Source organism: Manis pentadactyla, chromosome 5 (genome assembly GCF_030020395.1).
Source record: "Manis pentadactyla isolate mManPen7 chromosome 5, mManPen7.hap1, whole genome shotgun sequence".
NCBI classification, from domain to species: domain Eukaryota; kingdom Metazoa; phylum Chordata; class Mammalia; order Pholidota; family Manidae; genus Manis; species Manis pentadactyla.
In genome coordinates, this window is record NC_080023.1 from 162,065,066 (window position 1) to 162,088,095 (window position 23,030).

The 23,030-nt window shown below is 48.1% G+C and overlaps 1 protein-coding gene across 16 annotated transcripts in view; it reads right to left on the reverse strand.

Moving 5' to 3' along the window:
• The window catches only part of PTPRT (protein tyrosine phosphatase receptor type T), a 1,028,419-nt gene that overhangs the window by 34,520 nt on the left and 970,869 nt on the right, over window positions 1-23,030 (reverse strand). For 8 of the 16 annotated variants that reach the window (XM_036902256.2, XM_036902251.2, XM_057503004.1 and 5 more), the window contains 6 exons: window positions 15,618-15,694; window positions 7,572-7,608; window positions 6,115-6,212; window positions 3,760-3,819; window positions 2,932-3,048; window positions 538-692 (listed from right to left, as the gene is read on the reverse strand). In XM_036902256.2, coding sequence (XP_036758151.2) covers window positions 538-692; window positions 2,932-3,048; window positions 3,760-3,819; window positions 6,115-6,212; window positions 7,572-7,608; window positions 15,618-15,694 — 544 coding nt within the window. The remainder of the gene's footprint in view (window positions 1-537; window positions 693-2,931; window positions 3,049-3,759; window positions 3,820-6,114; window positions 6,213-7,571; window positions 7,609-15,617; window positions 15,695-23,030) is intronic. The other 8 variants (XM_036902260.2, XM_036902259.2, XM_057503005.1 and 5 more) reach the window with 2 other exon arrangements.

The following is a 23,030-nucleotide window of genomic DNA, read 5'->3' on the forward strand; positions in this document are numbered from 1 at the left end:
GCAGGCCAGCAATTGATTTTTAAAATCATGTAAATGAAGAGAAGCATGCTTCCATGGAGGCACCCCACTACGTCAAGGAGCTAAGGGCCAGTATCTGAAGAAAAGTAAGTTAAATACCCAGGCTCTGCCATTTGACACCTTTTGACTGAGCAAAACGTCTACCTTCTCAACACATTTCCTCATCTATAAAATGGGAATGATAACAATGAGCACCTCTCAAGGTGGGGTGAGAAGTGAAATGATGTGGGTAAAGTGCACATGCAGCAGACACTGTGGGTGCCAAGACCACGTCCCAGACTTTCCGATTTTAGGGCAACAGCCATCACAATGACTACTATTGCTACTATTATTGCTGTCATTGTTGTTGTTGTTAGACCTCAAGACCAGATCTCACCAGAAAGGGCTGGACGTAGGGGGTGTAGGCAGGGGAGTCTTCAAGGCAAAGGATAAAGGCCACTGGGAAAGATCGTATCTCCCTAGCCGAGGGGGCAGAACTGCAGATGCACCCCTGTTCCGAGCAGGGGGCCTTCCGCTTACCTGCAGTGGACCACTATGGGCCCAGCTTCAGGGGGGTTGAGGAACTTGACCTGGCGGACGAAGCCCAGGAGACCAGTGGCATAGCAGGGCACACCGTGGTCAGGCCAGCTGGTGAAGTGGAAGAGGCGGAGCTCCCGGATCTCGTGGTAGCCTTTCTGTGGAGAGAACAGGCCTCTGTTCCTCCAGCTGCTGGGCCCGCAGAGCCCGCCCAGCAACACGGGGAGCCCGCCTCCCTGCTGGCAGGAGGACAGGACCCTCAGAGCAGCCGCACAGGGTGTTTCTGCAATGTTACATCTGGAACCATGGAAGTAGATAAAGTGGAAGTGATTGCTTTACTGCAGGACTTCTCAGAGCCCTAGGGTGCTGATGTACATTCTGAATCCCCAAGGTGGCATTCTAACACCCACAATGTTTGCCCAAGGGACCTCTTTGACTAGTGTGTCATGGGCTTCTCAATTTCAGTCCCGTGGAATACGAGGCCTTTCAGTGATTGAGGTCCAGTATCCTTAGGTTTTCCAGTCCTATGATTACCCCCATGGCTTTCAAATTAAAAAAGGTTATCAGGCTTCTTTATTAATCAGATTCCTATTTAGAATGATAAGATATGAAACTTATAAGAGCAGAGATTCTGTGGCTGATGGGGCCCCTTCCCCCACCCCCCCACCACACCCTCCAGGGCAAATGGCCATTCTCTGACTATTCCATGGTCAGGTCACACCTCAGCCTGTGCCTCTGCAGGGTCCCCTACCTACTTGTCCCTCCTTAGCAATCTCCTGCAGATATTCAGAGGGCACTGAAGAGGAAGACTGTTCATTCTTGCAGTTAATACCTATTCACTGAGGCTTACCTGTGCCCAGCCTTATGTTAAGTATTAGCAAGAGAAAAGTAAAAGCCACAGTCCCTGTCCCTGGAACAGTTCATGGTCTAGTTGGAGGAAGGCTCCTAAGTGGAACATCCCTCCCTCTCTTACAAATTCTTCTTGAGAGTGCTCCCTTGATATACCATATGCACCCAAATCCTTGTCTCAGGCTCTGCTTCTGAGGAACTCGTCCTAAGACCACACTTAAGTACCTGTTGTATCCTCTTCAGGATGGAGAAGTGCCCTTTTCTCCTGGCTCTTCACCTGAGTCTGCAGGTGGGGGCCTTTAGGGGGATGGAGGTTGGAGGGGGAGCTGCTGGGAGCGGTATGTTTGCACCACAGCCATGCATACAGAATTGGCACTGTCCCCATGCCCGCTTTGGCCCACAGAAACACTCGTCCAACCCCCACAGCACAGCTCCCAAACCCTGAGGCCTCCACTGCTTCTGCCTCCTCAGGCCTGTGGCCATGTGCTCCATTACCAGTGTTGCTTTCAGAAAATGGCCATTATGGTGTAGAGGAAGGGGCGATGAGCTTCACATCAGGGGCTGCAGTGTGAGTCTTGGTTCAGTTGCCTCACAGCTGGGCAACTGATTTAAATGCTCTCTGCCTAATATTTTTCATCTGCAAAATGGCAGTAATAATCGTGCCTACCTCAACAGGTTGTTGGGAAGATTAAAGGAGTTAATTTACGCAAAGCACTCATAGAAGCACATGGTTTAGTAAGTGCCCCATAAATGGTAGTAGGCATCATTAATAGTAGTAATGACAGAGTAACAATGTTTATATAATAATGAAATCATAAAAATAATAAAAATGATTATTTGCAATCTCATTCTTGGTCATCAGTCTTCTGCCACCGTGGCCTCCTTTCAGTGTCTAGACCAGTGTTTCTCCACCCCGGTGTTAGTGACATTTGGATGGATAATTTTTTGTTACTGGGGGCTGGGCCACCCTGTGTATCATAGAATGTTTATTATCATCCCTGGCCTTCACCCACTAGATGCCAGTAACACCCACTCCCCTCTGTTTTGACCACTAAAAATGTCATTGCCAAATGTCCCCTATAGGACAGAATCACCTGCAGCTGAGAACCATAGGCCTAGAACATGTTGAAATCTTCTTTCCCCTCAACTCCACATGTGTGTTTTCCTTTGCCTGGGAATGTATTCCTCCCGTTCCTCCCTTGGCTGGCTCCTTCTCATCCTTCATCATCTGCCTGAATGCCACCTCCTCCGGGAGGCCCTCCCTGACCACCCCATCTTCCTGTCTCCACTCGTGGCATGTTTCTTTCGTGGCTTTTATCACCAGGTGTCATCGTTCTGTTTATTTGTCTGTTGAATTCTGTTTGTCCCTCCTGCTAGAGGCGGAATCCTTTGGGGCAGGATCCACATCTAACTCGATTGCTGACGTATGCCAAGCACAGATCGGGTGCAGAGCAGACCCTCGCTCACTGGCTCTCTGGGTGTGCTGAGCTGAACAAATAAGGCCAGCTCACCTAGTGGACAGGTAGCCCACAGCCACAGGAAGCTTACCTTCTGGACTGTGAAGGTGCGTATGACATATTCTGCCAGGGGCTCTGTTTCAATCAGTGTGACTTTAATGTCTCCATAGACCTCCGTGTCATCCGGCCAGTACCGCACACACTTCACCTGTGAGAAACGACAAAGTGAAGGTGTATGAGCAGGTGGCTGAGTGCAAGCAGCTGCCTTCCCATTCAAAAAAACCCAAGGGTGACTTTGGTGGAATTTTGGTCCAGGGGGTTTCCAGCTGGCCAGGGACTGGCAACCGCGCAGGGCTGAGCTCACTCCCAGAGGAACTGGAGCCATTAGGAATAATGGTCGTACCCTCTTTTGCAGAGCTCCTTATAAATTTCAAATCTGTTACCACAGTAAGTGATGAGATAGTTCTAGGTGAGCTAGGCAGGTGGTGTTATCCCCATTTGACAGATGAAAATAATACTCAAGTTTGAAGATTTGGTGACTTGTCCAAGGTCACATGGCCAGTTTTCTACCTTTGGCTGAATCCTCGTTCTTCTATATCAGGTTGGGGCTGCTGAGTGGTATCAGCAGAGGAGAGTTGGGAATAAAAGGTGGGAAACAGCGAGGACGGGGAAGCAGAAGTGGCTGGGAGAGGGACATTAATATTAAGAGGTGGTAATCGCGGGCTGGAAGGAGAAAGGCTCTTAGTTGGGTGAAGGATGGAAGGTACAGGCTCAAAGGGGAGACTTGGCACTGCTCTCTGCCCTGTCGTGGGTGCGGACGCTACGAACAAGCCATCCCCTCATCTGACTCTAAAGTCACATTCCACAGGAGGAAAAAGAGATCATTATTGCTTTCCCCTAAAAAGAACAAAAGCATTACCATTCCGGGGGACGCCGCACGGCCTAGAGTGGCATTTCCCACAGTGTGTTCCGCTGGGTGCTAATAGGTGTTAGGTAAAAAACAAGAAACAAAAAACAAACAAAAAAGGTTTTGTGGTCAAATGAGTTTGGGAAATGCTGGATTAAATAAAGTTAAACAGGCTGCTTTGCTACAGGACTACTCAGCTCATTTAATGTTCTAATGCTCATGTGTCTTTGAACTCTCCAAAAGGGGCAAAGAGTACACAGCATTTCCCAAACGTATTTAACCATGGAACCCTCTTCTCACTAAACATCCTGCAGACTAGCATCCCATGGAACCCACTTAGGGAAACGCTGGTACAGTGCAACAGGCTCTGGAGGCAAATGGATGCACTGCTTGGTTCTAACACTCAGTAGCTGTGTGGCTTCCAGAAAGTGCTGAAAGCTCTCTGAGCCTCAGCTTCCTGTTAATAATGATAGCTAACACTTATTGGTGGCCAACTATGTCTGACACTGCTTACTAAGTATTCCACACATACTGTACATGTATTTTTTAATTATTTATCACCACAACCTTATGAAGCAGGTATATTATTATCCCCATTTTTCAGATAAGGCATCAGAAGCACAGGTGGCTAAGAAAATTGCCCCAAATCATCTGATAGTAAGGGATGGAGCCAGGATGCAAAGCCAGGCCTCTGAATGATTACTAGGAATGCTGCCTCATACAATTGTTGAAAGATCAAATGAAGTAATGGGTTAAGTGTCAAGCGCAGTGCTTGGCTCCTAGCAGAGTTCCATGAAAAGATTGTTCTCGGTCCCCTCCCCAAATCCAAATTAAATTCCTGATCTGCCCATGAAGGGAATCTCTCTTCAACGTGGGAGAAGTTATAAAACAGGCTGGGATTTGCCCCTGAATTATAAAACGCTGGGCTGGCCTTCTGCCCCCCCTAGTTGCTCCCTGGACCTGAGTCCCTTGGGAGCAGTCCTGAGAAGAGGGGCCATGGGCACTAGAATGAGTGTCTGGAGCAGTAGACTGCGGCTGGGTTCTGGCTGGGCAACCTCAGGGGGGTTACTCACCCCTTTGGCTCTGTTTCTTCTTCTGTGAAACTGGGGAATGGACTAGTAAGAGTGGGCTCAAGGGTAAGGCCTCTCCTGGCCCTAAATTCCTATTAGGCCAGGCGATGTCTGTGGTCCTTTATGGAACAGCCCACATTCTCCCTTTCCTGTTATCCTAGAGGCCAGGACTCTTCATTTTAATGGGTTAGCTGGTTCTTGCCAAAATGAAAACTTGCCTGCCCTCTCTTTAGTTAGCTCACGTGGTGAGTAGAGAGGCCCTCTTAATACTAGTGTTTGTGCACCCTGCCTTTAAATCCAGCAGCCCACCCACCCACATGCCACAGTTCACCAAGGAGGCAAAAGCCAGCTGGGAATCGCAGTCCCATTGCTAAGCCCTAGGAGTGGCTCAGGGCCACACAGAAGAGAGAGGAGATGGGGCAGAGCAGGAGACCAAGGCCAGAACCCTGAAGAATATCCGGGTGCAGAGGTCAGAGGGGAGAGGGTCAAGTGCTCTGAGAGGTTGAATTGGATGAAAAGAGAGAAGTGGTTTGGATTTGTCACCATGAAGGATGTTGGTGATGCTGACCTATCGGGTGGGATGGAGGGCGTAGCTCCGTGGGGTGGGTAGAAGGGCATGTGGCTGAAGCAGCAGCTCGTGAGTGAGTCTTCCGAGTTTGGTGGGGAAGTAGGGACAAGAGAACCTCTTTTCTTTGTCTGCTTTATATTTTAAGGGGGAAGGTGCTCAGGATATTTGCATGCTGCGGGGAATAATCTAGCAATGAGAGAGAGAATTACTTTTCAAGTGAGAGGGGAAAGTGAGAAAATACTTGAACAGAATTGGTGATTCCAGGCAGTGGGACGGCCTTTGAAAGGGCAAGAGCCACTTACTCCATCGTATTAGGCTGAGCCACAAGGAACGGCCCATATTCTATTATCTGGGGTCAACAAGAACAGCCTTTCTTTAATGGTTCAACCTGATAATAGAGGGGAAGGATGAGAAGATGGTTGTAGACAGAAGGAGGATTGCAGCCTTGTGGTGTGAAGATGAGCGAGTTCATATTTGATGGCTTTCACTTCCTCGAACTGTATGAGATGACATCATCAACGGGGAGTGAGGATGGAAAAGGGGTGGGGGTGAGGGCTCGAAGGCCAAGAACATTCCTTAAATGTGAGACAGGAGTGAAGATTTCTCCTGTGGAGGTCTGGTGAGGGTGAACTATTGCCCAGGAGGCACTTGGCACAATGCACGAACAGAGAGATGCTCAGGAGGGCAATGCCGGCATCCTCTATCCAGGTAGCTGTGGGAGGGGCTTACCCTGCCCACCTCCACGAGGTTTGTCACCATGACGATGCTGGCTGAGTTCTCCTGCCAGATCATCCTCCAAAAGTCCTTCACGGTCTCCTGCATGGGACCTGCCGACAGAGAAGGGACAGATCAAACAAAGACAGCAAGGGTGAGGAAGCAGCCAAGCAGCTCTCCTTCCCCGCTGGACACTTCAGGCTCCAGGTAGGTGAGCAAGTGAGGCCAAGTGACCCTTGTTGGTACACCCAAGTAGCTGGCATGGGCCCTGACGTGTGCGAGGTCAGGTGTGGCTGAGAAAAGCAACACCCCAAACTGGTATGGTCTGCAGCCTCACTGGGCATGTTACCAGCTCCGCCTCTCCCCTCTGCCACCCTCCTGCTAAGAGCCTTTTCCATCAGCCCTACTTCCCCCGACCTATCACCTCATCTGCACAATATTATGGTTAATAATATAGTTGAAGGGAATTTTCATAAAAATTTGGCCCCACAACCTTAATGAGAGACAGGAAGGAAATTAAGGCAGAGAGGGAGGACAGAGAGCTACAGGAGCCAGATGCTGAGAGAACAAGCAGAAGATGTCAGATTTTGAGCTTGACAAATGCTCGGAGCATTTGTCTGGAGCCCAAGCAGAAAGGAGGAAAAAAAAATGGACAAGGCCTGGGAGATAGGATCTGAGCGTCCAAAGCAATTTCCTTGGAAATGTCTCTTTCAGTGTGCTGGACCTTCACTGTTTTTTAAATTACTTTATATGTGTTTGATACAAAATGTTGACTACCCCTTTTCTGTATGTATATACCTATATAAATGTATGTACGTACTGATACACATTTACTGTAATAAGCATCATAGCTATGACATGCATTTTCTCATGCCTTTAAGGATCCTTACCAAGCATTTTTTGAAATAACAGTGTAACTTTCTATAATATGGAAGTATCACACTTTATTTAACCAATCTACCAAGTGTCAGGCATTTAAGATTTTTCACGTTTTCCTATTACAGATAACAGAGTAAAGAGTACTTTTACGTATGTCACTGTCCACATATATACTTATCCACAGGATTTCCTCCCAGAAGGGTTTGAGGAGAGGATCATTTTTAAGTCTTCTGATAATAATGTCAAGTAGCTTTCTAGGACCCCTGGCTGCATCTGTCTTCTGGGTATATACCCTCTGAAGAGATAAGGCACCATCAGCTTCAGTCCTGGATGGTGGGTGTCAACGGCACGTGCCCGACCTGGAGCTTTGGTCTGTGCTGCCTGACCGTTTCCAGGGGACACCTCTTTCCTCTCTCACCCCTGACCCTCCCTCCGCTAGCTGAACTCGTCACCTTCGTCCTTCTCAAACAAATGAACCTCCTCAAGGACCCCTGGAGACTCTCCGGCTCTACTCCCGTGTGACTTCTTTGCTGGCAGAGGCTCATTCCTCTCCTCCAGTGGAGGCCGGGCCCCTTGCAGAAGGAGGCACTTACCCTGAGTTGCAATGTAGTGGCGAGGTCGATGGTATCCCTGGATAACAGGAGGAAAGCACAGTGAAGGGCCTCCAGTCAAAGCTTGCAAACACCATAATTTTAACAATTACTTTTCCAAGACATGGTTTGCTCATCGGCAAAATGAGAATAGCATGAAACATTTCCCAGGGAAGTGGCCAAGATTCAATAAGGTAAGGCACATAAAGCACTTAGTAAATCACGAAATGTTAGCTATTATTAGAGTTACTTGTGAGGGGCCCATATCAGCTTGCCTTGGAGCCAATGGACTGCAAGCAAAAATTGGGTGGGCATCCCTTATACCCATGCACCCAGGAAGAGGTGGAGAAGGAATTCTCAGGTTTCTGCAGGACATCAACTACCGCAAAGTCTTTCCTGAGCCGTGATACACAGACTGCTGCGTGAGGCCCCGCAGGGCACCTGAGAGAAGAGAACAGCTGCACTGTCGGCTCACTGCCTTAGTGACAATTAGATAAAGAAAACTGGGAAGGATGCCACCTGCCTCGCTGTCTGACATGGCTGGGCTTGAAATCCTGTTCATCAGGGAGCACCCTGCAGAGGTGCTGTCTAGAGCCCAACAAAGCCACTTTCTGATTCAGAGACTGCCGTCTAATTTCCCTGTGCATTTCAGGATGTCCTGGGTTCCTTTGGGGCCCCATTGCCCTAATCATTGGGGAAAGGGTTGACGCTGAGCTTCTCTTTTGCCTGGGACTGGTGCACATGGAGGGTGCCCTTTCCTGTTATAGAAAGGAAGTTATCATGTTCGATAGAAGGTCAAGTTTTGGAGACAGACCTGTATTGAGTACATAACATTGAATGTAGTGCATATTAATCGAGGGAACCAATGAGAGAATGAATGAGTGAATGAATGGACAAATTAAAAAATACAGATGCCAATTATTGAGTCTATTGGTGGAAAGGTTGACAGTCCTGAATTCATTTTCTTTCATGGTCAACCATGTCAGGAGAAAATAAGTCCTAAAGTTTGAAGACTACCTCTTCTTGTCTTAGGCATTGATCATGCTTTCTGTCCTGTCAAGATGCATAAGCTGACCAAAGGCCCCCCTTCAGGAGGTAAGTCAGAATTGCCATGTGTGTGGTTTATGGTGACATAGATATGACGTCTCTGAAGTTCTGGTTCTACTTTCTGATTCAAAGGCTAGTTTTTGAGTCACTTGTACATTTCTCTACCTCAGCCTTCACTCGCTCTCTAAATATTTAGTAGGTGTCTTCTAATTGCTGGGTACACTCTAGAGATGCTGGGCTGACTGTCAGCACCAACCCAAGGTTAACGCCACAGCCAGAACTGTTGGATTAACCATATGGGACTCAACAGCCTCCCTAAACTCTTCGTTTGAGTGGTCCTATCTTCTTAGTGAGGTTGTCGGCATCTTAAACACATACACTACCTCCTAAGGTTAAAAAAAAATTCCCACAGAGCCTTGCATAGTGTGAGACTCAGAGCAAATGCCCAATAAACAAGCCATGGAGAAACTCATCAGAAAGGGAGCATAGCAGGGTGGTGATGCGCCTGACCTATGGACCTAACTTGCTGGGTTTGAATCCTGCCCCTGCCCCTTGAAGGCTGTATGGTCTGGGGTGAGTAACTTAACCTCCTTGTGCTTTAATTGATTTTTTTTTTTTGCTGTAAAATGGGGTAATATCACAGTGCTTATATCACAGAGTTGCTATTAAGATTAAATGAGTCAATATATGACAGTTATTATGTTCCAGGTGTAAGTCTAAGATTTAACATAATATAAAAACTTTGCTATTATCATTTTATTGTTCATCTGGCAAGTATTTATTGAGTGCCTACAAGACTAAAAGTCTATGCTAGCTACTAGGGAGACCTGAGATGGTAAGCCCTTCCCGCCCCTCTGATCTGCCTATGAGTGTCATAAACTGAGCCCTTTTCTGAGACATGAGAGGTAGAAAGGTGCACCGAGCTATCTGTTCTTGCAAGTCAAGATGGACAGGCTTCTCTGGCTCACAGGAAGGATTAGACTCTGGGAGTTCCCTGAATAGGTTTGGGAACAGTAAACGGTCCCCCAGAGTATGGACATATGTGGTTTCCCAAGTCCGCCCTCTTTCTCTTATGCCCATCATCATTCCTTCTCACAGCCCTTGTCCTCCCTGACCTCGGCCAAGGTACCAGCTTCTTGCTGGCCTCCCTGCCTCCAGTCTTTGCCCACAGCCCATCTGCTTCCTGCCAGAGTGAACTTCCCAGTGCATATCTGATCTCATATCCCCACTTAAGGCCTGAAGTGGCTCCCTACTCCCTACACAATAACGTCCACACATCTCAGCTCAGGGCTAATCACCTGCCTCCATCCTCTTGTCGCCAGCCTCACCTCCAGCTGTCCTTCTCCATCCCCTTCCTCAGTCCCATGTATCCCTAGGTCCAAGCTTCCTACACTGCACTTCAGATGAGATCTCCTTCCCCTGAGCAGTCCTGCAGCGCTTTGCCTACGTCCAATTAACACACTTAGTATATGTGCTGCAACAGGACTTTTACACTTTTCTCCTCCTGGGCCATGGGACATGCCACCCAGAGCTGAGTGTGCTTTTCAGCAAAGGCTAGTTGGTGGCATACAGGATGATTATGTCTTCCAGGTTGAGGCACTCACTCCCTTTAATGCATGGGGTTGGAAGACAAAAGACCCTCCAGAGGAAACAGATTTGGAAGATTCTAATGGGCTTGAAAGTCAATGGGATGAAATTTTGAGCAAGAAATGCACATTTCAGTTGTGGGGTTAGATGACTTGGCTCATTATTTTGTTCATTCATTTGTTCACTCGGTCATTCAATATTCCATCACCAGGCATTAATGGAGCACCGACTACTAGGCACAAGGTACTGGAAACACAAAAGTGGACCAGATGGACATAAGCCTCTGAGCTGCTTATAGACATAACAAACTGGGATGGGGCTGCCAAGGGGAAGATGTGGGGCTCTGCGGACCTCCCTTGGGGAGTGGACTCAGCCATGGAGGCCAGAGAAGTGTTCTCAAGGTGGTGGCAGCTGAAAGGGCCCCTTGAGCCTAGTTTGGGTATCTCAGCATCCCTGTTACTCGCATTTCACGCCTTCAGCAGTATTCTGTCTTCCACCACTCTCCCCATGGCACACTGGCTGTCTCCCTCTTCTTCAGAAACAGCAGTCATGTTTCCATCTTGAGACCTTAGCACCAACCGTTCCCCATACCAGCTGTGTCTGTCCCCAGACAACTGAGCAGTTTGCCCTCCCCCTCCATCCAGGCTTCTGCTAGGAGGTCAGTCAGCTCTGCCGAGATCCCTTCCCTGACCAGCTCTCGGCCTCGTCCTGCTTTCTCTGGTTTGCATTTCCTCAGGCCACTTGTCCCCAAATGGCAGTGTCCTCTGCTTATTCACATGCTCATTGTCTGTTTCCCAGCAGAATAAGAGTTCCAACAGGGCAGGGCTTGCTCATGGCTGTGTCCACAGCATAGAGAAGTCTGCCTGGGCCACAGCCTTGATAAATGCATACCAAATGCATGCATGCATGCATGCTGCATGACTGCTTACACACTGCATCTGAGTAAAGAGACCCTCTCTGGACTCCAAACCCCATATGGCACCCAAAGAGAAAACTTTCTAACCATGAGTTTCCTCAGGAATAGAGATAAAAGGAAATGTATTGCTCAAGTGGGGATTTGTCAAGAGCTGGTACAGAAAACTTCCTAACCTTAAAAGAACTTTTGAGTTCATTTAAGTCCCACCTGAACAGCATGCAGATCAACTGCAAACCAGCACTGGGCCAGCCTCCATCTGTCTTTGAGCAATGGGAAAGAGGTTTGCATCCAAAATGCATTTATGCCACTCTGAGCTCATGCATCTGTTACTTACTGGGGACCCAGATATTTATTTCCAGACTGGTAATTTATAACAGAGAAGTGGCCAGTACATTCTCAGGTGCGCAAACAAACCTGCCAGTGGGATGGTTCACAAGGTAGTGGCACCAGAGCCTCTGGAGGCATAGACAGGGCTGGCCCCATCCACTTCATTAGCCAAATGGAATTGTTTCAATGGATCGTCGAGATCCAATTGTGGATAAATGATTCTAGCACTGGCAGTTGGCTCTCTGAAGAGCCTGGAGGATTTAGGCTGGGGTGGAGACCAGGGCAAAGAGGTGAGGACCTGAATAGCTGTTGAGGTTGTATCTTGCTAGGAATCCCCATACAGTCTAGAGGAATTTTAACTTTGCTGGAGTCTATAGCAGGTGCATGATTTACACGGTTCCTGCCATGCCACCCCATACTGTAACAGCATGTCACAGTGTGTCAGGAGGGGTTGTGCTCAGTGTGTCCACTCTGTCCCTCCATTTCTGTCTCTGCCCTTCCATGCTCTGCTCTGAGCTGTGGGCTGCTGACCTGTATGGACAGCACCATGGGCCTCCATGGCCTCTGGCATCTAACTGGGTTCAGTCAATGAGGAGCAGAAGCAGGAGCTCTGAGGCATGGGGAGATAGGAGGGTTTGCTCTTCTAGGAGTCCCCTGTGAGGTCATCGGGTGACCTTGACCCTATCTCAGGCTGTAGCTCCTCTCCAGTAGCCCTCTCATTACAGTGAGTGAGCCTCTGTTTCCAAATGGAAGCCTCACAGTTACCACATTCTTGCAGGGTGACATTATTATCCCATTTTACAGATATCAGAAGGAGTGAATAATTAGCCTATAGGATCATTAAGCTAGTAAGCAGGGAGGCTTGGAGTCCACAGGCCCCACAAGGATTGAACCTCCTGACTCCGGTGTCATGAACCCTTGGCTCTACCCACTGGGATCCAGCACTGAGTGTTACTATCAGTTCTGACATTGCAGAGACTCATTTGCATTTAAAGCAATCCTGCTTGCTGCCTGTAACATACCATTGTGCGCCCTGGCTCTGACTATAGTCAGCCGCTCATCCAACTTTGGACTGAGTGTCTATCTAGGAAAGTGACTTTCAGACACACAGACACACAGCTCTACCACCCAGATGACAAATGCCAGATAGGGCAACTCAGGCTGGCAGAGCTGCGTGGGCCACGGCCTCCAGGGCTGCCACATTCACTCAGGTGTAGACAAGGTCAAGGGGAAATGGAAGGAAATAATGCAGTCTGGTTCAGTAGGTGTTGACTGAGGGCCCGCTGCGTGCTGGGTGCAAGGTGGTGTCTGGGAGCGGGAGGGGAAGGACAGAAGGGAGAGCCCTGGCCTGGAGTCATCCGGGTTTGGTTCTGAGTCTGGTTTCTGCCACTGACCAGCTGCATGGCCTTGGACAAGCCTGGCAATTTCATTAAACCTCAGCTTGCCTATCTGGAAAATGGGGTTGATTACCTAGTTTGGAGGGCGATAGAGAGGTCTTGATAAATGACTCATTTAAAACCACCTATAGGGCCCAAGAGTGACTCATTTAGGGCCACTAGCTGTTGCTGTTGCTTTACTGTTACTGTTAAAGCCAGCAGGGCACAGCACGTTGGGGGAAGCGCCCCTGGTTCAGACTCCTGCTCCCACCCCCATTTGCATCCTAGCAGTGTGATTCTGGGTAAGTCATGTGACTGATCAAGATCCTCCGCTTACTCATCTGGACATGGGTAGTGATGAGTGGCCCTTTGCAAGGCTGTGGTGCTAGGTAAGGTAATGTTAGTACATGAGAAGTAATAAACACTTCTTAGGTGACTATCAGTCCTTCTTGCCTGGATGGCTCCTACTCGCTGGCTGAGGCAGCACTGTGCCACCTCCCGCAGGAAGCCTTCACTGACCCTACCCCCATCTCAAGGCTTTGATTTTTCCTTTATGTTCCCACAATTCCTGCTCTGGGAGGGTCTCTTTTCATACAGACTTGAGTCCCTTTTAAGATCTGTATTTCCAGCCCACTGTGGGGGATCTTCCCAGTGTTTGTGACATGAGTACCAGATGCGCGAGGGAAAGGCCAAAGGTGTGCTGGGTGGGTGCCCCAGGTGCTTCCTCCAGGCTGGAGACAGAGGCTGCCCTGAACTAGCCTTCTCCTCGTGAGCCTTCCTGGAAGGGCCACGGTGACAGAGACGTGTCTGTCTGGACCTCCACTAAAGCTCTGGCCCCATTGCTGGCCCTCTGTTAGCCAGAGTCTGGGTGGGAGCTCAAAAGCACTCCCTGTGTTTCACAAGAGGGAACTCAGTGTAGGGAGTCATCTGTAGGTAGTGGCGGAGCTGAGATGCCAACGGGGGCAGCCCAGAGCTCACCGCAGCAGGAGGCTGCGACCATCCCCGGGACTAGCAGAGGATGCGAGACAGAAGTGCCGGGGCCCAGGAGCTGGGCCGCCTGCAGCGGGTGGGACTCTGGTGGCCTGCTCGATAGGGCTGGAGCCACAGGTGGGACGTGCGTGCACCGAGGCTGCGCCAAGGAAGATAGAGAGATGTGTGGCCTCTCCCTGCCCTCCACGTCCCCACCTCCCAGTAACACCTCCCTCTCAGGGGTCAGCTGGCTCTCCTCTCTGCTCCACACATGCACACACACAAGACACACACCCACAGGCACACACCACACACAGGCACACAAGCTCACACAGAGACACGCAGACACACACATTCATATACAGAGAAACACTCCCACTTACAGACATACAGCTCACCCACAGACATACTCACAGGACACCCGCTCTCACATACAGACACACAGTCACACTCACAGATGCACAGACACAGATTCACACAGACACATACACACATCAGCAATGCAAAGCAGAATGGGGAAGGACAGGAAGAGGTCTGAGGGCACACAGGTAAATAACTAACACAAGGCTCAATACATACTTGTGGAACCAATGAATCATCTGGCTCGCCTGGGTTAGGAGGAATTCAGAAGCACGTCACTGCATTTTATAGCTTGTCTATAAAAGCACCTGGCAGTCAGAGGGGGCAAGGTGGATCTCTGAGCCACTCATCAAGGACCTGGGGCTCCTGGCCAAGGTCCTGAGAAGCCTGACTTGTGTCAGCCAAGCCCTGATGTCCATCGGGCCCCAGAGGCCATGCTGCCCCCTTGGGAACTGTCTCACTTTTGTGGCCACCCACCCGTCTGGTCTCCCACTGCACTGTGGCCCTTCCTCAATAGTCTCTGGAACATTGAAGCGGGTCTTTCTAACTGGGTGCCTTGATCCCAGACTCTCCCCGCTCTGCTCTGTCTTACCCTTGGTGATAGATCAATCATCCCAAAGCCCAGCTCTGAACTGGTCACCACCTTGATCAAAACTTTTGATAGCTTCCTCTTGCCGACAGAATAAAGTCCAACTTCCTAAGTTTGATCACAAACCACCAACTATCTAGCTTCCACCTTATTTTCTACTATTCCCATGATAATGTCTCTGCTCCCCTCAAACTCAGCTGCTACACACTGTCTGCTTTGAGCTGCTACACCTTGGCTTGTGCTGCTCTCTCTGACCACAGGCCCTTCTTCCCCATCTTTGATTAAAAATTCTACCTGTGCTTGAAGTTTTGGTTCACATCGCCTTTTGCATTCATGATGGAAGAAGCGATCGCCCCCGCCCCCCACCTCTGAATCCCTGCAGCATTTTATCTCAATTTATGACACTCAGACTTTCCAGTTTGCTCTGGAATTATTGATGTGAACAGCTTATCTTCCTGCTAAAGTTTTAGAGGGTAGAGACCAAGGCATTTTTGTTGGATGGTTTCCACAGCATCCAGCATACACTAGGTACTTTTAAATCTTGGTTGCATACATGTAAATATGGCTGTACCTTTAAATGAATGAATGGATGGGCAAACAGACACACATCCAAATGAATGAGTAGGCGAATAAACAAGACCGGAGGTTGTCCTGGGACCATGCAGAGCAGGCTACTTTAGCCAGCCTGAAAGAAGCTGCACCTTGGTGGATTATCAACTTGGATTATGCTATTTATATGCTTTGGGGAGGAGCCAGACCACCCTGGATATGTTCTGGGAAGAACACCTTCTCGGGGACAGGCTGGGGGACAGCCCCGTATTTTGAGCCTGCTGCAGCCAACCCCAGAACCCAGCTTCCCGACCCGTGAAGACCCTTACATCAATGTAGTTGGCGTTGATGTAGTCGGAGTGTGGGTCTCCATCCAGCACCAGCAGCCGCACTCGGGAATGGTCATCTGCAGAAAGAGCAGAAAACAAGGAGGTGGGTGACAGGAGGCCTGTGGGCGAGGAGCCAGCACTGCCTTCCTTTAGAGCTACTGCTTAGTAACTAACTACCACTGGCATTTGAGCATCTGCCATGAGCCAGGCACTATGCTAGCATTGAGCTACATGGGATGCCACTTTTCTTAGTTATCATGGGGAGGAAGCAAGTAGTGGGACTAGGTGGGAGGTCTAAGCTGTTCCTTCGGGTGGGTGGGAGCATGGGGAGTGAAGTCGGGGAGGAGTCTGAAGTTAACCTTTATGGAGTTCATGGTGGGTGCCAGAGACTTTGCATACATTATCTCACTCAATCATGTATTCCTCAAAATAGCTCTATTGATGGTTATAAAATACTATAATGATGGAGTATTTCTATTCTTCCTATTCCACAGAAGAAGAAAGTGGGGTTCAGAAAGGTTGAGCAAGTTTCCAACATTACAAAGCCTGTAAATGGTAGTGCTGGGCTTCTGTCTGTCTGACCCTGAACCCCTGCTCTGTCCACACTATGTGCTGTCTCTGGATCTCTAGCATCTCACAGACACTGCTTCTGGAGTCAGGGTGAATGGCTGGTCCCCAATCCTGCAGTGTCCTAGCCCCAGAGAGTGGAACTTCCTGGGACACATCCCACCGAGCAGTGATTCAGACAAGGTCCAGCATGTGACTCTGAGCTCAAGCTGTCAAGCTTTGTTCTAGCGGTTATGAAAACTATAAGCCTTGAGAAAGTGAAAATGCATATTGTGCTTTCACTCATTGGTCTACAAATGACTTTTTTTTTCAAAAATCTTCTATATTTATTGAGTTATGCCTGCCCCTTGGGTCTATAGCTTTGGAAATGGAGATGCTGGTTTCAACTGTTCAAAGGGAATTTTCTTTAATAAACAATGAAATTGAAAATTGGAAAGTAAAAACGATTAAAAAGAAGACAAAAACAAACTTCTTTCTTTCAGTTAAATATTCTTAAAGATGAAAGGTGCCTCCTACCACCAGGTGATGGCGTTTGCCAATATCTCCTCTTTTCTTTAAGAGGAACACATTTCCTGAGCACCTACTACGTACAGGGTTGGTGAAGGGACTATGAAAGCATTAGCAAAGTGATACTCATGCTTTAGGAGTTTGTCAATGTTGTGGGGGAGACAGACTATACATACAAGTGGAAATTTAAGGTCTAGAATGTGGAGAATAGCAGGCTTTGTGCAATGATACATGAATGAAGAACTAAGAGTGAGTAAGTCTTGACCAATGGATGATGAGGAAGGGTGTGTCCAACTGAGGTAGCAGCAAGAATGAAGGCAGAGATCCCGAAAAGGCAAGAACACTGGGGGAGCGGAAGACAATTCCTGTCTTGTGAACACAGAGAGTGACAGTTCAGCCATGGAAGAGCAGACAAGAAGAGGCAGGCAGGGGGCTGGGTCATAGAGGGCTCTTTATGCCCTGTCAAGGCACTTAGATGCAAATAACCACACTTGGCTCTGCAGGGCATCGAAATGCAGACTCTTATTTTCTGAGATGGTGAAACACTATTTTAGTATGGAAGACCAAGATTCATTCCCATAGGGGTTAACATGTGGCAAGTAGAATACACTTGTGATGTGATATACAGAATCGAGGGTCAGATCGGGGTTCATATCTTAGTTCCGTCCCTTAGGGAGTCAACTGCCCTCTCTTAAAGCCTTGAGTTCCTTAGAAAAATGGAGCCAATACTACACAGTTCACAGAATGTTGGGATGATTAAATGAGAAAATGCAGGCATGAAAATTGCAAGAATATTAAAAGAATGAAAAGACAAAATACAGACTGGGAGAAAATATTTGCAGAAGACATATCTGATAAAGGACATGTAATAACATACAAAGAACTCTTAAAACAACATAATAACAATACACAAAGAACTCTTAAAACCCAACAGTAAGAAAACGAGACCCAGTTAGAAAATGGGCAAGAGTTCGGGATAGACACCTCACCAAAAGAAGATACACAGATAGCAAATAAGCACTGAAAAGATGTGGACCATCATGTGTCATTAGGGAATTGAAAAGCAAAACAATGAGATATTTAAACACACCTACTAGAATAGCCAAAATCCAGAACACGGACAGCACCAAATGCTGGTAAGGATGTGGAGCGATAGGCACTCTCATGCATTGCTGGTGGGAAAGCAAAATGGTACAGCTACTTTGGAAGACAGCTTGGTAGATTCTTCCCAAACTAAACATACTCTTATATGATCCAGTAATTGCTGTCTCTGGTATTTACCCAAATGAGTTGAAAACTTCTGACCACACAAAAATCTGCACTTGAATGTTTATAGCAGTTTTACTCACAAATGCTAAAACTTAGAAAAAAAAAAGAGATTTCTTCAATAGGTGAATGGATAAACGAATTGTGATAAATCTACAGAATGGAATATTATTCAGTGATATAAATAAATGAGTTATTAAGCCATAAAAAGACATGGAAGAAACTTAAATAAATTCTGCTAAGGGAAAAAAGCCAGTCTGAAAAGGCTTCATAGTGTATGATTCCAACTCTACAACATTCTGGAACAGGCAGAACTATGAACACGCTAAGAAGATCAGTGGTTACAGGGACTTGTGGGGAAGAATGAATAGGTGGAGCACACAAGTTTTAGGACAGCAAAACTTTCTGTATGATATTGCAGTGGTGGACATGTGTCATTGTACATTTTTCAAATCCTATGTAACTTCAAAACACAAAGAGTAGACTCTAATGTATACTGTGGACTTCAGCTAATAATGAGGGATCAATACTAGTTCATCAATCATAACAAATGTATCACACTGATACAGGATGTTAATAATAGGGGAAACTGAATGTGGGTGGGAGGGAGAGAACTCCCTGTATGGGAACTCCCTGGATATTCTGTTCAATTTTTTGAAACCTAAAACTGCTCTTAAAAAAAAAAAAACAGTGCTAGCACAGTGTCTGGTACACAGCAGGTGCTTAATAAATGGTTGTTCTTGTCTGGATGTGAGGCAGGCAGTGAACTGATGGCAGAGACACTTAGAAAACACTTTGTGCTCCTCATTCGCCCTCCTGTGCCAAGTGTAAACCCATCTTTAGAGGCAAAGAGCTATTGTGTGCACCCTTTAAAAGGGCAGGATTCAGCCATAGGTCCACCAAGAAGGCCTCTCAAAGAATAGCAGTGACTTCATGGTTTATTTATTTCTTCTCGGAGATGCTAATATTATTCTGTGTCCCTTTCTTCTTCTAACTTTATATAATTTGAAGGAAAACAAATTGTGTTTATCCATACACACATGGAGAAAGATGGGGCAGCAGGCGATGTGAAGGAGTTTATACAAGGTAATTTACAAGCAGCCCAGGACATTCATTATGCTCTGTCTACATTTTACAAGCTTGAAAAACATCTAATTTGGTACTCCTCGTTTGATATTCAAGACAAGGAGAGGCATTAAGAAGAGTCACATAGAGGAGAAGAGAACTCCTCAGTGTGTGGAAGAAGGGGCAGGAGCCTGGCTGAGGCGGGAGACGGGCAAGACCTGGCTTGTGGGGAGGAGGGAACCAGAGGCAGTAGCTCCCGAACACAACTCCAGGGGAACAGAAATGTCGTTCTCTGGCATCAATCTGCTCCTTGCAGGATGAGGACAAAGACCATGGTATGTTGGAAAATGTTTTTAAAATGGCTCTCCGGAGCAAAGAAAAGCCCTGACGTATAATGTCTGCTGATTTCTGCGGTGTAAATACTCTTACCAGGACTGACTTCAGACTACCAACATGGCATCAGCTTGTTCACAAAACTTCTGAAAATTTAACAATCTGTTCTTGCAAGCTACTGCGAATCAGCTCAGGACACCACGGACAGAGAAAAAAGCCCGGCCAGACCCCACAATGCCTTGCATGATCTGATGGTGTGGGATCTGCCTCCCCGTCCAGCCGCATGCTCCCCTCCCAACACACTGTCCTGATAACTGTGCTCTTTTTTCAGTTGCTCAAATGTACAATGTCTATACTGAGCAGTGGCCCTTGCACGTGGTGTAGGGGAACAACCCCAACCGCAGAAGCCTGGCAATGCCTCATTCCTCAGTTCTCAGCAATATGTTCCTTCCTCAGGAAGTCTCCTTTGATTTCTCCGTACAGATTCTGAGCACTCCCTACACTTCTGTTCAGAGCATTTAGAGCAGTTGTATTTCTGTGACTGTCTGATTAGCCTGTGGCTCCCTCCACACCCTACTTAAGGAAGGGCCCTCTATTTACTGAACTCTACAGTGTGTGGCACACAGCAGGCACTCAATAGTTCTCTGTCCAATAAATGAATTCATATTTGTATTCAAAAGTCGGAGAACTAGAAAGGGCAGGGCTCCCTACTTACAGCCATACAGCTGGCCTGGGACCCAAGGCTCTTTTGTCTACACAAGGCTGGCAGAGTGGGCATGGAATCTATTCTTCTATCCTTCCTCTCCCCATAGCTGGTCCCTTATGCCCCCTGCAGATTCAGCCTGTCCTGTCCCAAGATTGGCCACCAATTCTTGCATTTAGCAGGAGAGAGGTAAGTACCAGGTAGGTGCTGGAGGCAGGTCTGTCACACACAAATCTCACCTGGGGCAAATTACTTACCTTCCCGGAGACTCAGTTTACCCAACTGTAATATCAAAATCATATCTACCTTTGCAGACCTGCTGCAAGGATTCAAAGAGGTAAGATATGAGAGCACCTGGTGTGTTGTAAGAAATAAACACAAATATGTAAATTAAGTTTTATTAGTATTCCAGATCAGTGGTTCTCAAAATGCAGTCCCTTGGCCAGCAGCATCAGCAATGCCTGGGAACTTGTTAGAAATGCACATTTTTGAGTCCCAGCCCAGATCCTCTGAATCAGAAACTCCAGCATTATGTATTTTAACAAGCTCTCCAGGAGATTCTTATGCACACTCAGGTCTGAATGTGCAGACCGATGTTCAGTTCTTTAGCCCTGAATGCTTCAATTTGTCTTGGCAAAGACCACAGACCTACTGGAACTGGCTGTGAGACTAGAAACCCCTCTTCCACTAGGAGGTGAGGTAGAGAAATTTACCTGCATGGAGTGCATAAGATGTTTCAGGTACTATTCTAGAAGCCTGAGGATGCTATGCCTGTTGATTCTCAGAGTAACCCTGTGAGGCGTAGAACATCACCCCATTTTATGGGTGAGACTCAAGGCTCCAAGAAGTTGAACAACTCAGGGGCAGGTGTTAAGATTGAGAGCTTCCTTATAGAGTGGTGGGTTCCCTGCCCTTCCTGGAACCCCAAGACCACCCACAACCTCCACACCCCTTCCATGATTCTAACACCCCCCACCCACCCACCAGAGCAGGGCTCAGTTTCCTCCTTTGCACAGTTCTAACCCTCAGAACAAACCACAGCCCTTTCAGCCTTCCTCCATCGTCAACAGTAACCCAATAAATGGGCCTTCTCAAGTCTCATTCACTTAAAGAAAGACTCACTTCAGAGAGGTGGGGCTAGGCAGGGAATATCATTTGGATATGCGGTGTTCTTTCCTCCTGTCTTCTGGGCAATGAGGAGGGGAAAGAAAAGGAGCAATTTTTTAGAGAAAAGAGATTGGACTCATTACAATGAATTGTGGGGCTGAAAAATCGTTTCCTAGAAGTATTGGAAATGTTAATGCCATCATCCTGCATGAGTGGTTAGGGAGGAGGCAGGTAATTCCACCCAGACTGCCTGGGCACCTCATTGAAGCTAAAGGTCTGCACGTTCAATCTTGATTGAATTACCATCATCAAGGGAGAGGGTGGCGGGAGTGGGAGAGGCAAACGGCCCAACAATTTGCGCATCTCCTTGTTCTGCCCATTCCAGCCCAGCTGCGGGTGGGCAGCTCCCCTCATTCCAAGAGGAGAAAACTTTGGGTGTCAGCACAGAGGGGCAGAGTGCTGAGAGAGTTAGAGGCGCAGTGGCCTACTTGGTGAATTTATCGTCTCATTCGAAGCAGGTTGTCCAGCCCATCCCCAGTAAAAGAATGTTCTAAACGAAGGCAGGAAGGTTTCCTATTTGGATCCTTTGGAAGCAGAGGCAGAGACAAGGATTTGAGGGCAAGTGGTTGATTTGGGAGATGAGCCCCAGAAACTCTGCAGGGGAGTGGAAGTGAGACGGAGAAAAGAAGGGATCCAGAAAGGTTTTGTCAGCAAGCAAGTTACCACCGTACACAATGGGGCTTCATCCTCTTAGGGAACTCTGGGAAAGTGTAAAATATGTCCCTCTGAGTGATTCTGCCTCAGGGGAGAGGGACTGTTAATTTCCCAGCCTTTCTGGCCAGTCATGCAAGCAGGCAGAGAGGGCTCTGTTGGCCAGAACAGGCCCCCTGATAAACAAGGGGGTGATTTCTGCACCGGGATGGGTCTGTAGGGCCCAGGCAAGGGCAACCCTCAGAGAATGGAGGCAGGAGGTGGGAGCACCAAACAAGGTGCCCATTTGGTCACCCCAGTGCCATCTCCCTAGGAACTGGCAGGGAAACTGTTGTGAGAAAGAGCCTCTGGTTTGGTCCAAACCCAAGTTCCTCCCTAGAAGTGAGAACAGCCTCTCTGAGGGGCCCCTGCAGTCTGCCATCTGCTGTGAGGCCAGAGCCTTTGGCACAGTCTCCCTAAGAGCATGGGTGTGTCTTGAAGCAGAGGGACTCCTTGGGAGGGGGGACACAGCATGGCGCCTGGCAGGAGCCCAGAGCTCTGGCCGGGACTGGCCAACAGACTCACTGTGTGGCCCTGGGCAGGGGCTCTACGTTTCTGGACCATTGCTTCCAGTCTGCAAACTCAAAGAGGCTAGACTAAGTCTCATCAAGATTTAAAGGTTCACCCACCAGATTCAGATTCAATATTCATTCATTGGAATTTGCCCTTATTGCACTGAGAGATGAGGAGCCGAGGGTCAGAGGGATGTGGTGACCTCACTGGAGGTCATAAACCAGGTAGAGGGCAGAACTGAGATGCTACCCTGGGTCTGCCTGACTCCATGTCCAATAGTCCAGTGCACCTGAGTCCAGTGGCTTGTCTTAGATTAGGGGAAAAGAAGTCTCAGGAAGTATACTGGGTACTGCATTGGCCTTCAGACCCGCCCTCCAGCTTTCTGCATCTGCATCTCTAATCCAAGAGGCTGACCTCTGTGAACGAGGTAGGGGTTCTCAAGCTCAAGCACGCATCAGTGTCGCCTGGAGAGCTTTTGAAACACGGAGGGCTGGGCCCCACTCCCAGAATTTCTGATTTAGTAGGTGAGGGGTGTAGCCCAAGAACGAGCATTTCCAGCAGGTTCTCAGGTGAGGCCAGCACCACTGCCCCAGGGAACACAC